Below are 15027 nucleotides of genomic sequence, written 5' to 3'. Positions count from 1 at the left end.
GCCCGCTGCAGTTCTGTGGCAGGGTGCCCGCTCCAGCCAAAGCACTGCACTGCGCCGGCTGTCCTTCACCTCGGCCAGCTGCTACGGCCGGACCTCGGCCTTCACACACGGAGAGTCCTCCACAGAACTTTGTTCTTGGTGACGTTGTACGCCCTCTCTGTCTACGTGTTGTAGAACTGCACGCCGTCGCGCCATAATACGGTGTTTATAACGAATGATTCTATGAATGTGTGTCCTAATGCAGGATGTTTTTGTACCTTCCTCGTCCCAGAATCCTTTTAATGTCCGTAATATTCTAGGTGCTTATACACGGAAACTTTTAGCTTAATAATGGTATTTTCCCCTTCTACATACGAATGTTCTTCAAGTAACTGCTAGGGGAACTAGTCGTATTTTAATTCGTTTGATTGTTTCATAATCTGTTATATCGTGACAGTTTAAATGTGAATAAACGACCTGTTTGGGATCATGATAATCGTTGAGATTCAGTTCACGATTCCCCATCCCATCACGACTCCAGCCTGACGACTTTTTGGCTACATCACATGTCACATATACAGGGTTATTACAAATGATTGAAGCGATTTCGCCGGCCGAAGTGGCCGTGCGGTTAAAGGCGCTGCAGTGTGGAATCGCAAGACCGCTACGGTCGCAGGTTCGAATCCTGCCTCGGGCATGGCTGTTTGTGATGTCCTTAGGTTAGTTAGGTTTAACTAGTTCTAAGTTCTATGGGACTAATGACCTCAGCAGTTGAGTCCCATAGTGCTCAGAGCCATTTTTGAAGCGATTTCACAGCTCTACAATACCTTTATTATTTGAGATATTTTCAAAATGCTTTGCACACACATACAAAAACTCAAAAAGTTTTTTTAGGCATTCACAAATGTTCGATATGTGCCCCTTTAGTGATTCGGCCGACATCAAGCCGATAATCAAGTTCCTCCCACGCTCGGCGCAGCATGTCCCCATCAATGAGTTCGAAAGCATCGTTGATGTGAGCTCACAGTTCTGGCACGTTTCTTGGTAGGGGAGGTTTAAACACTGAATCTTTCACATAACCCCACAGAAAGAAATTGCATGAGGATAAGTCGGGAGAGCGTGGAGGCCATGACATGAATTGCTGATCATGATATCCACCACGCCCGATCCATCGGTTTTCCAATCTCCTGTTTAAGAAATGCCGAACATCATGATGGAAGTGCGGTGGAGCACCATCCTGTTGAAAGATGAAGTCGGCGCTGTCGGTCTCCAGTTCTGGCGTGAGCCAATTTTCTGCGGGCTACGCGTGAAACTTGCCCGTACGCGTTCAACCGTTTCTTCGCTCACTGCAGGCCGACTCGTTGATTTCCCCTTACACAGGCATCCAGAAACTTTAAACTGCGCATACCATCTCCGGTCTCACTGCGCTCTCGAGCGCTCTGACGGCAGAAACCTGAAGTGCGGCTTCAGCCGAACAAAACTTTATGAGTTTTTCTACGTATCTGTAGTGTGTTTTGACCATATGTCAATGAATGGAGCTACAGTGAATTTATGAAATCGCTTCAATCATTTGTAATAGCCGTGTATTTTCTTTTGGTATACTACATTGATATTTGCACATGACATTCGGCAAGGTAAATTAATTTACAGTTGTTCTGAGAAGCTATGAGGATCTAGAAGCCACATGTTTTCCATTGCAAGCCAGTGACCAAACATACGTCTTCAATGGCTTTTGCAAGTACTTCTCCGTTTTATATTTTGTTGATGAGTGTCATCCTCCCCCCCCCCCCCTCGTATTTATTCACAACAATGAGTTCTGCCTGACGACTCGCTTCTCACAAACGTCTGCAGTGTAGCTTAAACGTAGTCTTCCCATCGACGTCGTTGCAGACATGTACGAACCACAGGTAGATTACAACAGTCAAGAGTTAACAGAGGTATTTTAGTGTGTAGCGAGATGATTACAAATTCTGGTGAGGAAATCTGGAAAAATGAACCTAAACGGCATTCTATAATTATTATATGGGTTTTATTCGTTTAATTTTGTTAGCAGCCGTTGTAGTCTAAAGCGATGATAGATACGAGAAGACCACGAGGAAGTCTGGAGAGTTAGTGGGAAGGCAAGAATGGTGGTGTCATCGGCATACTATTAAACGAAAACTGTGTGTGTAGGTAGGACCGGAAAATCAAATCTCGTGTCTAGCTGTCGCACGCCCTTAAATGTCTTCGATCGATACTGGATCCGGAAACTGAATAACCCAGCGGCTGTGGCGGAATTTCCAGTGGAAATGTGGAATACTTTGTGTCGACTACCGTGGACTGTCAGAATTCATCAAATCTGCCCGGGTACCAGAGGAGCAGGTGCATCCACAATCCAGTGAAACAGTTTTTAAAACAAGACGCATTCTTTACGCAGTCGGCTGGACTCAACTTCTATGATTGTGTAAAAACTTTACTACATAACAATGCTTTTCTTAAGGATTCAGCCCTTCCTCCATAATCTTCCTTCCAACACCAGTTTTCGTCAGCAGTTACGACACTGATCTATTTGAATTTCGACAATACATTCCTTGTAGAGTAGAACATTTTTCTTAGAACGCAGATCCTACATGATGCTTTGATTTGCCAAAGTTCATTTGTCAACTGGCACACAGAATCATTATGGATTAAGAAGTTTAGAAGCCACTGAATAATCCACGTAGTTGGCGCAAACGTGCCTAGCCACTTCGCTACCATTGGTCCTCTGTTAAGTACAAGAATAAGAATATGTAAAAGTGTAAGGTCCTTTTCATACGAAACTTGTTTTCTTTACTTCACAAATAACAGTTTTCTATAAATGTGCGACGTTTGAGGCAGATTTCGAAGTACAACGGACTGATTAGCGAATTATAAATGATAAACGGAGAACTATGTCGTAGAAAGACATAACTGTGTTTAACGGCTACAAACGCTCCGGATTTATGCAACTCTCAAACAATCATCACCATCATCATCATCATCATTTACATCATCATTTAAGACTGATTATGCCTTTCAGCGTTCAGTCTGGAGCATAGCCCCCCTTATACAGTTCCTCCATGATCCCCTGTTCAGTGCTAACATTCGTGCCTCCTCTGGTGTTAAACCTATTACTTCAAAATCATTCTTAACCGAATCCAGCTACCTTCTCCTCGGTCTGCCCCGACTCCTCCTACCCTCTACTGCTGAATCCATGAGTCTCTTGGGTAACCTTGCTTCTCCCATGCGTGTAACATGACCCCACCATCTAAGCCTGTTCGCCCTGACTGTTACATCTATAGAGTTCATTCCCAGTTTTTCTTTGATTTCCTCGTTGTGGACACCCTCCTGGCATTGTTCCCATCTACTAGCACCTGCAATCATCCTAGCTACTTTCACATCCGTAACCTCAACCTTGTTGATAAGGTAACCTGAATCCACCTAGCTTTCGCTCCCATACAACAAAGTTGGTCGACAGATTGAACGGTGCACAGATAACTTAGTCTTGGTACTGACTTCCTTCTTGCAGAAGAGAGTAGCTCGTAGCTGAGCGCTCACTGCATTAGCTTTGCTACACCTCGCTTCCAGTTCTTTCACTATGTTGCCATCCTGTGAGAATATGCATCCTAAGTACTTGAAACTGTCCACCTGTTCTAACTTTGTTCCTCCTATTTGGCACTCAATCCGTTTATATTTCTTTCCCACTGACATTACTTTCGTTTTGGAGATGCTAATCTTCATATCATAGTCCTTACATTTCTGATCTAGCTCTGAAATATTACTTTGCAAACTTTCAATCGAATCTGCCATCACAACTAAGTCATCCGCATATGCAAGACTGCTTATTTTGTGTTCACATATCTTAATATTACCCAGCCAGTCTATTGTTTTCAACATATGATCCATAAATAATATGAACAACAGTGGAGACAGGTTGCAGCCTTGTTTTACCCCTGAAACTACTCTGAACCATGAACTCAATTTACCGTCAACTCTAACTGCTGCCTGACTATCCATGTAGAGACCTTTAATTGCTTGCAAAAGTTTGCCTCCTATTCCATAATCTTGTAGAACAGACAATAAATTCCTCCTAGGATCCCGGTCATATGCCTTTTCTAGATCTATAAAGCATAGATACAATTCCCTGTTCCACTCACAACACTTCTCCATTATTTGCCGTAAGCTAAAGATCTGGTCCTGACAACCTCTAAGAGGCCTAAACCCACACTGATTTTCATCCAATTGGTCCTCAACTAATACTCGCACTTTCCTTTCAACAATACCTGAGAAGATTTTACCCACAACGCCGATTAAAGAGATACCTCTGTAGTTGTTACAATCTTTTCTGTTTCCATGTTTAAAGATTGGTGTGATTACTGCTTTTGTCCAGTCTGATGGAACCTGTCCCGACTCCCAGGCCATTTCAATTATCCTGTGTAGCCATTTAAGACCTGACATTCCACTGTATTTGATGACTACCGACTTAATTTCATCCACCCCAGCCGCTTTATTGCACTGCAATCTATTGACCATTTTTTCCACTTCCTCAAATGTGATCCTATTTCCATCATCATTCCTATCCCATTCTACCTCGAAATCTGAAACATTAATGATCGCATTTTCATCTACATTGAGCAACTCTTCAAAATATTCCCTCCATCTGCCCAAGGCATCCACAGGATTCACCATCAGTTTTCCTGACCTGTCCAAAATACTTGTCATTTCCTTCTTACCTCCGTTTCGAAGACTGCTAATTACACTCCAGAATGGTTTTCCAGCAGCTTGACCCATAGTCTCCAACCTGTTTCCAAAGTCTTCCAAAGATTTCTTCTTGGATGCTGCAATTATCTGTTTGGCTTTGTTTCTTTCTTCAACATAACTTTCTCTGTCTACCTGGGTTCTGGTATGTAGCCATTTTTGATACGCCTTCTTTTTCCTTTTACAAGCTTCCTTGACTGTATCATTCCACCAAGCTGTTTGCTTCATCCTACTTTTACACACTACTGTTCCAAGACATTCTTTAGCCACTTCTAGTACTGTGTCCCTGTACCTTGTCCATTCCTTTTCCAATGACTGTAATTGACTACATTCAACTAACTGGTACCTTTCTGAGATCGCTGTTATGTACTTGTGCCTGATTTCCTTATCCTGAAGTTTCTCCACTCTTATCCTCCTACATATGGACCTGACCTCCTGCACTTTCGGCCTCACAATCCCAATTTCACTGCATGATGATCAGTGTCATCAAATAATCCCCTGAATACACGTGTGTCCCTCACAGCCTTCCTGAATTCCTGATCTGTTATTATACAGTCAATGACAGATCTGGTTCCCCTGCCTTCCCAAGTATACCGTCGAATGTTCTTATGTTTAAAAAAGGAGTTTGTGATTACTAAGCCCATACTGGCACAGAAATCCAAGAGTTGTTTCCCGTTCCTGTTGGCCTCCATATCCTCTCCAAATTTACCCATAACCTTTTCATACCCTTCTGTTCGATTTCCAATCCTGGCGTTAAAATCACCCATGAGCAGAACACTGTCCTTGTCCTTTACTCTAACAACTACATCACTGTGTGCCTCATAAAAACTATCCATCTTATCTTGATCTGTCCCTTCACAATGCGAATATACTGACACAATCCTAATTTTCTTGCTAGACTCCGTCAGATCTATCCACATCAGTCGTTCGTTTACATACCTTACTGCAACTACTCTGGGTTCCATTTCTTTCCTGATGTAAAGCCCTACACCCCATTGTGCTATTCCTGCTTTGACTCCTGACAGGTAGACCTTGTATTCTCCCTCTTCTTTCTCACCCCTTACCCGAATGTCACTAACAGCTAAAACGTCCAGCCCCATCTTACTTGCAGCCTCTGCCAGCTCTACCTTCTTCCCAGAGTAGCCCCCATTGATATTAATAGCTCCCCATCTCATTACCATTTGTTTGCCAAGTCGTATCTTAGGAGTCCCTGGTTTGTCAGTTAGAGGTGGGACTCCGTCACCTCCAAAGGTCCGAGGCATTTTGCTCTGATTGTTGCCAGCATCATATTTAAAGTACCAGGGAAGCAGGTTGCTAGCCTTACTTGCCCCGAGTCCCATTGGGTTTTACCCCTAACGGCTGAGGGACTAACCGGTGGATTTGGTAGTCTTTGCCGTATGAGCACAAAGGTGACCACGACTCAGAATATGTCCGAGATGCCCAGCCTTATTCCAAAGTAACTGGTATCCCGACTGTCGGGACCACTTACTCGGCCACTCATACGTTGCCCGTGGTTCATGAACTAGGAACCCACACCATGAACCACTCTCAAACAATACAGCGGTTAAATTTTCCGAATCACAAAATTCATCTGTTACTTTTAGTTCCACATTGCGTAATCAATTCCTTCAGCACCGCCTGATTCAGTTCGACTACTTTTTACTACCATTGTTTTATTTTCTTGAAGCTTATGTGTTCAAAAAACTATCCATTCCGTTCATCTGCTCTTTCGTGTTTCTGATACCAATAGTTCGAATGCTGCCTGGGGCATGGATGTGTGTGATGTCCTTAGGTTAGTTAGGTTTAAGTAGTTCTGAGTTCTAGGGGACTGATGACCTCCGCTGTTAAGTCCCATAGTGCTCAGAGCCATTTGAACCATTTTTGATACCAGCACAATGGTACCAGCAAACAATAAACTTTTATATTTTTTTTAATTTGTTCTCCTCGAACTTTAATTCCCTTTCCAAATTTCTCCTTGGCTTCCTTTATCCCTTGATCAATGTATATACTGAATAGTTATGGGGTAGGCTAAGTACATACATGTCCTATGTTTGCCATCCGTCCCAATAAACTTCCCGGCATCCCGACAAGACCCAGATTTGTCCCGATTTTGGAAAATACTGTTACGAGCTTAGCTCAAGTACTGAAGTAATACCGTCCGTTAGCGTAACATTTAAATGCAGCCTCAATTTTATTTTTGTTAGTAAGCTTATTTTGACAAGGTCGTCACGCAAATGTCGTTGCATGTTGCGTATCCTTAGAGAGCCTGTGTATACAGCCTCTCTACGTATCCTGTACCGCCGATGCAGGCACCTCCTAGATCTATCGCCATCATTCGAGGAAATACCAGACTTCTCCAGTAATACAGGGCTGAAACTATTTAAGCAACGCTACGCGGAACAATGGGACAGTTCCCATTTGAATAACAACCTGATACGACAATTCTTTCTAAACGTAATGCGAAGAGTGCAACTTAGTGATGTTTGGAGTGTTTACTGCCGATATGTAGGTCGTGTATAGTGACGTGTACGTACCGTCTAACAAACTTATTTTATCATAGCTTACGAAAATGCCTAACGATGGTGAAAGTGTCACTTTTCAGATGATTACACGAAATGGTGGTCTTTCGCCAAGATAGGACGTACGGACAGGAAGCGTTGTGTGAGATTTGTAGCTGTTTCATCTCAGAAACTCACGGAGGTAAGGCAGATGTGAGGCATCACATTTCTACGAAGAATCATTCAAACAGATTCGCGATAGCATCGACATCAAAGCCTATTCCCACATTCATGATTAAAGAAGATACCAAGGAATAACTGCTCGTTGCTGCTGCAGAATTAACAACAGTTTATCAAGTTGTCAAGCATCATCTGCCCTTCAGTTCTCTTGACTGTACCGCAAAACTAAATGCCGCAATATATCCTGATTCCAGAGTCACCGCAAAGCTGTTTAAAGCCAGGACCAAAGCTAAAGCGATCATTAAAAATATTCTCGCATCACACTCCGTGTCAGAATGCATAACAAACTGCAAGAAGTTTCATTTTACGGCATGGGCACCTACTCGTCGAATCACGAGATTGAAAAGACGTTCTCTTTAGTTGGTCATTACTTTACTGAAACTGGCGGAATCCAACAGAAGCCGTTGAAGTTTGATTCGCTGAACGCTGAACTCTGAACGCTGAACTCTGGAGACAATTACAAAGTTTTCTCTAGAGACTTTAAGAGAACTGCAAATTCCATTAGATAAATTAATTGCTTTTTGTGGAGATAGTACCAATACAAACTTCGGAATGCATCATCGACGCGGCCAGCAGAATGTGTTTCAGTAAATTAAAGAACTAGGAAAAAACATAGAAGTAACTGGATGCCCTGGCCGTATTCTCCACAATACTATATCAAGCGCCGCTGCAGTCTTGACTGTCATGAAAATATTTAATTAATTTTCAATATACACGTTAAGGACAGAGGCGCTGAAAGAGTTCTGCAAATAGGTTGATGGCAGTCATCAGAATGTTCCATCTCACTCAAAACTATATGGCTGTCGTTAATGCCTGAGTTGAGAGAATTCTTAAGCTCTGGATTCCATTTAAACAATTTTTTGTCGCCGACGACAGGCCACCTAAAATAATTACAGACGTTTTCAGTAATCCGATTAGTGAAATTTACTTCACATTTCTGTACTCAAACTTGATTCTATTTGAAGAAAATATAAAAAGCGTGGAGAAGAATAAAGTCTCGATAACTGAAATAAGAAACATACACTCCTGGAAATGGAAAAAAGAACACATTGACACCGGTGTGTCAGATCCACCATACTTGCTCCGGGCACTGCGAGAGGGCTGTACAAGCAATGATCACACGCACGACACAGCGGACACACCAGGAACCGCGGTGTTGGCCGTCGAATGGCGCTAGCTGCGCACCATTTGTGCACCGCCGCCGTCAGTGTCAGCCAGTTTGCCGTGGCATACGGAGCTCCATCGCAGTCTTTAACACTGGTAGCATGCCGCGACAGCGTGGACGTGAACCGTATGTGCAGTTGACGGACTTTGAGCGAGGGCGTATAGTGGGCATGCGGGAGGCCGGGTGGACGTACCGCCGAATTGCTCAACACGTAGGGCGTGAGGTCTCCACAGTACATCGATGTTGTCGCCAGTGGTTGGCGGAAGGTGCACGTGCCCGTCGACCTGGGACCGGACCGCAGCGACGCACGGATGCACGCCAAGACCGTAGGATCCTACGCAGTGCCGTAGGGGACCGCACCGCCACTTCCCAGCAAATTAGGGACACTGTTGCTCCTGGGGTATCGGCGAGGACCATTCGCAACCGTCTCCATGAAGCTGGGCTACGGTCCCGCACACCGTTAGGCCGTCTTCCGCTCACGCCCCAACATCGTGCAGCCCGCCTCCAGTGGTGTCGCGACAGGCGTGAATGGAGGGACGAATGGAGACGTGTCGTCTTCAGCGATGAGAGTCGCTTCTGCCTTGGTGCCAATGATGTTCGTATGCGTGTTTGGCGCCGTGCAGGTGAGCGCCACAATCATGACTGCATACGACCGAGGCACACAGGGCCAACACCCGGCATCATGGTGTGGGGAGCGATCTCCTACACTGGCCGTACACCACTGGTGATCGTCGAGGGGACACTGAATAGTGCACGGTACATCCAAACCGTCATCGAACCCATCGTTCTACCATTCCTAGACCGGCAAGGGAACTTGCTGTTCCAACAGGACAATGCACGTCCGCATGTATCCCGTGCCACCCAACGTGCTCTAGAAGGTGTAAGTCAACTACCCTGGCCAGCAAGATCTCCGGATCTGTCCCCCATTGGGCATGTTTGGGACTGGATGAAGCGTCGTCTCACGCGGTCTGCACGTCCAGCACGAACGCTGGTCCAACTGAGGCGCCAGGTGGAAATGGCATGGCAAGCCGTCCCACAGGACTACATCCAGCATCTCTACGATCGTCTCCATGGGAGAATAGCAGCCTGCATTGCTGCGAAAGGTGGATATACACTGTACTAGTGCCGACATTGTGCATGCTCTGTTGCCTGTGTCTATGTGCCTGTGGTTCTGTCAGTGTGATCATGTGATGTATCTGACCCCAGGAATGTGTCAATAAAGTTTCCCCTTCCTGGGACAATGAATTCACGGTGTTCTTATTTCAATTTCCAGGAGTGTATTAAGTGACACTCGAAAATGTCGGAATGAAAGGAAAGCTGCCAGTTTTATTGGCAAGAAAACCAACATGAATTTGTACAAATTAAAGAATGGAAACCCTAACCAAGCAATAATTAATTTGATTTCGAAATTTGAGGAAGAGACAACGGCTTTCTATACCATAGTATTTGATTACTTACAGAAATGGGCTATTTCTTTTAATAAATATCAAGTATTCGATTGGATGACGCTATCTGAAACCACAGATTGGGTGACGATTGAGAACACTATTATGTACCTGAATGAAAATGGTGTGAAAATTTCAGGCAACAATTGTTTTCAGGGATATATGTATCTGAAGAGCTTTTTAGAAACTGTGAGTGACTCGAAAGAATAGAAGTCTAAACATTCTGTGTAAGAAAGACGGATTTATTTTCTTAATGAAATCGAAAATCCTGAACGCAAATACCAACTGCGAAATTATGTGAGCATTTGTTTTCTATTCCTGAACACAACGCCCCTGTGGAAAGAATATTTTCGCTGTGGTGTGATGAAAGCAACTGACTGCTGTCAGGGACTGTGGAATCAATCTTACAGTGCCATTTTAACTACAAGCTGACTTGCATAGAGTGTTATAAATACGTAAAAGGGGATAAAAAAGCTTTCTGGAAAAGACGAAATCTTCCGAAAAATATGGTGTACCAACTACTTCTATCGCAACAGTTTCCATGTAGTTGTGTTCTAAACGAAAAGCAATTACCTTACATATTTTTTTTATTTCATTCGTACAACTCCACCTTAGAGTGTCCGGACGAGGTCCCAGCTAGATATGGCAAACCAACATGTCCACAATCTGAACTTTGGTTATGAGGATACTTGACATAGTATCTTTCAGCGTCTGAACTGCATCAGTTTCAGTATGAGTTGCGAGGACAGAGTCAGTTCCTTATGATCGGAGAATTATTTTCCTCTCTTCATGCGTGCATAATTAATCGGTTGAGACAAATGGATTTCCTTCTTTGTACTCGTTATTTCGATTCACTGTGCGACATTAGAGTTGTTTTTTTTTTGGTAAAAGCCGTTATTTCGTCAATCTGTAATCAACTTATAAAGTAGGGAGTGGCTGAGTCATTTTTCGGCAGCGTACTTTCTTTCAGGAACATAAACGAGAACCTCAGTGAAGTTTGCAGAGTAGGACAGAGACGCTGACGTCAGTAGAGTCTTTGGCTGCGGATCGTGAGCCGCACCTGTATGGTTCAGTCAGCGAAACACTTGCCCTCGAAAGGCAAAGTTTCCGAGGTCGCGTACCGGTCCTGTTCGCAGTTTTCATCTGCCAGGCTTCAAAACTGTTTAACATTCATCTGTGACATTCACCGCATATACAGCGAACTGTGATTGCAACAGGTTATTAGCAAGTCAGTATCTCAGCAGAAACGGAGGTACGCGCGATTCTGTGTGTTTGTGTCTGTGTGAATTGAAAGGTGAGCGGATTGTGCCACAATATCACATCATTGTGTTTGACTCAATCAGTGGCAAGGTCGAGTCCCCACTTTGCCGTCGTCAATTTGGTATCAGTAAATCAAACTGGCGAAACACTAGGAAGATCCCTTTTCTCGTCGTTGCTCCTAGTTATAAACTCCTTGATGTTAATAGCTGACACGTTTAATAAGACTCTCTTCCTCCTCGTTAAGAAAATCGAATTTTAAGAGGCGAGACACGATAACACGGTTACATACTACGAATATGCAGTTTTCGTTCCTAAGGTTCATACACGACTCAGCCGTTAGCTGTGGATTCCATTCTACAGGCGTTACCTCGCTACACGCAGTCATCTCGACTGCTGCCAAGTGGGCGTTTCCTCCTTGGCCGCGCCGCAGCGGCGTGGCGCTCACATCGCGCTTCTGTCACGTGACGTCCATGTTGACCTCGCAGGCAGTCGCCTGTTGACATTGGGCGGGTGCTGTTGACTTCGGCTGCTGAGTGGAACGTGTTGTTTACACAGACGCGACAGAAGACTGAGAAACAACCTATTATTGATCCTCTGCACGGGGAGTAAACTTCACTCATAGAGTGAGTAACAAACTCAATTCCTCGTCATTAAAATAATCATACATGTGCATATATGTAAGTGCTCATCACATTTACGCAGATACAGTGTGGAAGCATGCGTTAACACGAGTATTTCGCGAGAATAGGATGGAAGTTCATGTTTCGCCTTGCACAGTAAACGAAATTTCCGGAACTGAAGGTAATAAATGCTACGACACGTGCCAAAGTTTGAGATCGGAAGATTCCCGAAGGTTATTCATTTAAATATCGCTGAATGCAGAAATCCGCTCATTAATCTTGGCTACTTGTGCTGCATCGAACAATACACATTAGAAGCTATAATGGTGATTCTTCAAATATGTTTAAGCAGGATGGAAGAGTATATAGCTAACTAAAACATGGCACGGACTGTGCAATACACCGCATACCCTCTCAAATTATTGGCGTATTCAGTTAGCCGGTTTGCTTCGAAGTTTTGTCTCTGGGCGTCATGCAAACGAGAGAACAGCACACCAAGCTTTCTCCTACAGCAACTATTTATTCAGTCTGCCGATTTCGGAAAGTTTTATCCATTGAATGATTGAGTGACGTAAAGCATTTTATGTGTGGTACTGTAATTAGTTCGGTGGTAGCGTGCGGGGCGGCACGAAATTCGCACACTCGGACATCACACAGTGGGTCCTTAAATTCTAACTGTACAAAAATGTCTCTAACAAAATTTCCTCCAGTGCAATTTTTTGCGGCGGAAAGTGGACGTCAAAGAAAGGAAATTTGTCAACACTTCAATTGCTAGAATGCATTCCGCATTCACTGATTTGGCTGAGAGTGTAGTATTGTTTGGTAGATAAATGACGTCTTTCTGCATAAGGACAGGTCTTCTGGTGTTTTAGCAATTTTTTGTTATTAAAGGAAAAACGCACTACTCCGTAAATTTCTGTGCATTACATCTACAGCCATACTCCACAAGCCACCTGACGGTGTGTGACGGAGGGTACTATGAGTACCTCTATCGGTTCTCCCTTCTATTCCAGTCTCGTATTGTTCGTGGAAAGAAAGATTGTCGGTATGCCTCTGTGTGGGCTCTCATCTCTCTGATTTTATCCTCATGGTCTCTTCGCGAGATCTACGTAGGAGAGAGCAATATACTGCTTGACTCCTCGGTGTGTAGCCGGCCGTGGTGGCCGAGCGGTTCTAGGCGCAACAGTCTGGAACTGCGCGACCACTACGGTCGCAAGTTCGAATCCTGCCTCGGGCATGGATGTGTGTGATGTCCTTAGGTTAGTTAGGTTTAAGTATTTCTAAGTTCTAGGGGACTGATGACCTCAAAAGTTAAGTCCCATAGTGCTCAGAGCCATTTGAACCATTTTGAACTCCTCGGTGAATGTATGTTCTCGAAACTTCAACAAAAGCCCGTACCGAGTTACTGAGCGTCGCTCTTGCAGAGTCTTCCACTGGAGTTTATCTATCATCTCCGTAACGCTTTCGCGATTACTAAATGATCCTGTAACGAAGCGCGTTGCTCTCTGTTGGATCTTCTCTATCTCTTCTATCAACCCTATCTGGTACAGATCCCAGCCCGGTGAGCAGTATTCAAGCAGTGGGCGAACAACTTCCTTTGTTTTCGGATTGCATTTCCTTAGGATTCTTCCAGTGAATCTCAGTCTGGCATCTGCTTTACCGACGATTAATTTTATATGGTCACTCCATTTTAGATCACTCCTAATGCGTACTCCCAGATAATTTATGGAATTAACTGCTTCCAGTTGCTGACCTGCTATATTGTAGCTAAATGATAAAGGATCTTTCTTTCTGTGTATTCGCAGCACATTACACCTGTCAACATTGAGATTCAATTGCCATTCCCTGGACCATGTGTCAATTTGTTCCAGATCCTCCTGCATTTCACTACAATTTTCCATTGTTACAACCTCTCGATATACTACAGCATCATCTGCAAAAAGCTTCAGTGAACTTCCGATATCATCCACAAGGTCATTTATGTATATTGTGAATAGCAACGGTCCTACGACACTCCCCTGCGGCACACCTGAAATCACTCTTACTTGGGAAGACTTCTCTCCATTGAGAATACATGCTGCTATCTAGGAAATCTTCAATCCAATCACACAATTGGTCTGATAGTCCATATGCTCTTACTTTGTTCATTAAACGACTGTGGGAACTGTATCGAACGCCTTGCGGAAGTCAAGAAACACGGCATCTACCTGGGAACCCGTGTCTATGGCCCTCTGAGTCTCATGGACTAATAGCGCGAGCTGGGTTTTTCACACTACCGTCTTTTTCGAAACCCATGCTGATTCCTACAGAGTAGATTTCTAGTCTCCAGAAAAGTCATTATGCTCCAACATAATGCGTGTTCCAAAATTCTACAACTAATCGACATTAGCGATATAGGTCTATAGTTCTGCACATCTGTTCGACGTCCCTTCTTGAAAACTGGGAGAGAATCGTTAATAAGCTGTTCAGTAATGCACTGTTTCGTATCTCTGAGAGTCCTCAAGACACTAAATAATCACAAATGTGGTGTAATTTCTTAAGTATTGTCGATTTTTATGGCACTATTTAGATACTCTACTGTAAAAATTATGTTGGAAATCGGTATAAACGATAGTTTTCACACTCATCTGATATCGTATTCAGAAGTGTCGCTTACTGGCCGCTTGGTGCGCTGTTATTGCTGGAGTAACAAAAACGAGCTGGAGTGTCACGACTGTTATGTTAGACTGTGGTGTAATATAGAACTGCTGTTCCTTATCTCTGCCTCAGTTCCATATAACGCTAGTCTACTATTTTCCGTAATTTCAAAACTTGTGACTAGTTTTCAAATTTGTATTTGTGTAAGGATTTCGTAAAAATATTGACTAACTGATTTTCTGCAGCAATGTACTTGACATATATTTTTCTTGTCAAACATAAATTTCTAAGAAACTCATGCTTAACATTTATGTTTTTTAATCTTTTGTATTCCCACTTACAAAGAGAGGTGATACAAGACTGATTGTTTTAATAAATAAGTTTCTTATCCTTCAAAATTTTTAAGTCTTCGAATAGCTTCTCAAATC

The 15027-nt window shown here is 43.5% G+C and overlaps 2 protein-coding genes across 2 annotated transcripts in view; one reads left to right on the top strand and one right to left on the bottom strand.

Annotated features, from left to right (window-relative positions):
- Nucleotides 1-5183: 5183 nt before the first annotated feature.
- LOC126095341 (craniofacial development protein 2-like) lies at nt 5184-6074 on the bottom strand. The gene has a single exon (XM_049910146.1). It carries the CDS (start codon nt 6072-6074, stop codon nt 5184-5186), a length of 891 nt encoding a protein of 296 aa, XP_049766103.1.
- A 5760-nt stretch (nt 6075-11834) lies between these two features.
- The window catches only part of LOC126094959 (UDP-glucosyltransferase 2-like), a 215257-nt gene continuing 212064 nt past the window's right edge, over nt 11835-15027 (top strand). The window contains exon 1 of the mRNA XM_049909614.1: nt 11835-11965. The gene's annotated coding sequence lies outside the window, so the exon portion shown is untranslated. The remainder of the gene's footprint in view (nt 11966-15027) is intronic.

The sequence above is a fragment of the Schistocerca cancellata genome, chromosome 8 (genome assembly GCF_023864275.1).
Source record: "Schistocerca cancellata isolate TAMUIC-IGC-003103 chromosome 8, iqSchCanc2.1, whole genome shotgun sequence".
In the NCBI taxonomy this organism is placed as follows: Eukaryota; Metazoa; Arthropoda; class Insecta; order Orthoptera; family Acrididae; genus Schistocerca; species Schistocerca cancellata.
Note: the sequence above shows the minus strand (reverse complement) of the source record. Positions and strands in the feature narration are given on the sequence as shown.

What these genes read in the sequence shown, in the direction of transcription:
- LOC126095341 (XM_049910146.1), bottom strand. Translation starts at nt 6,074, where the DNA reads ATGGGACTCGGGGCAAGTAAGGCTAGCAACCTGCTTCCCTGGTACTTT.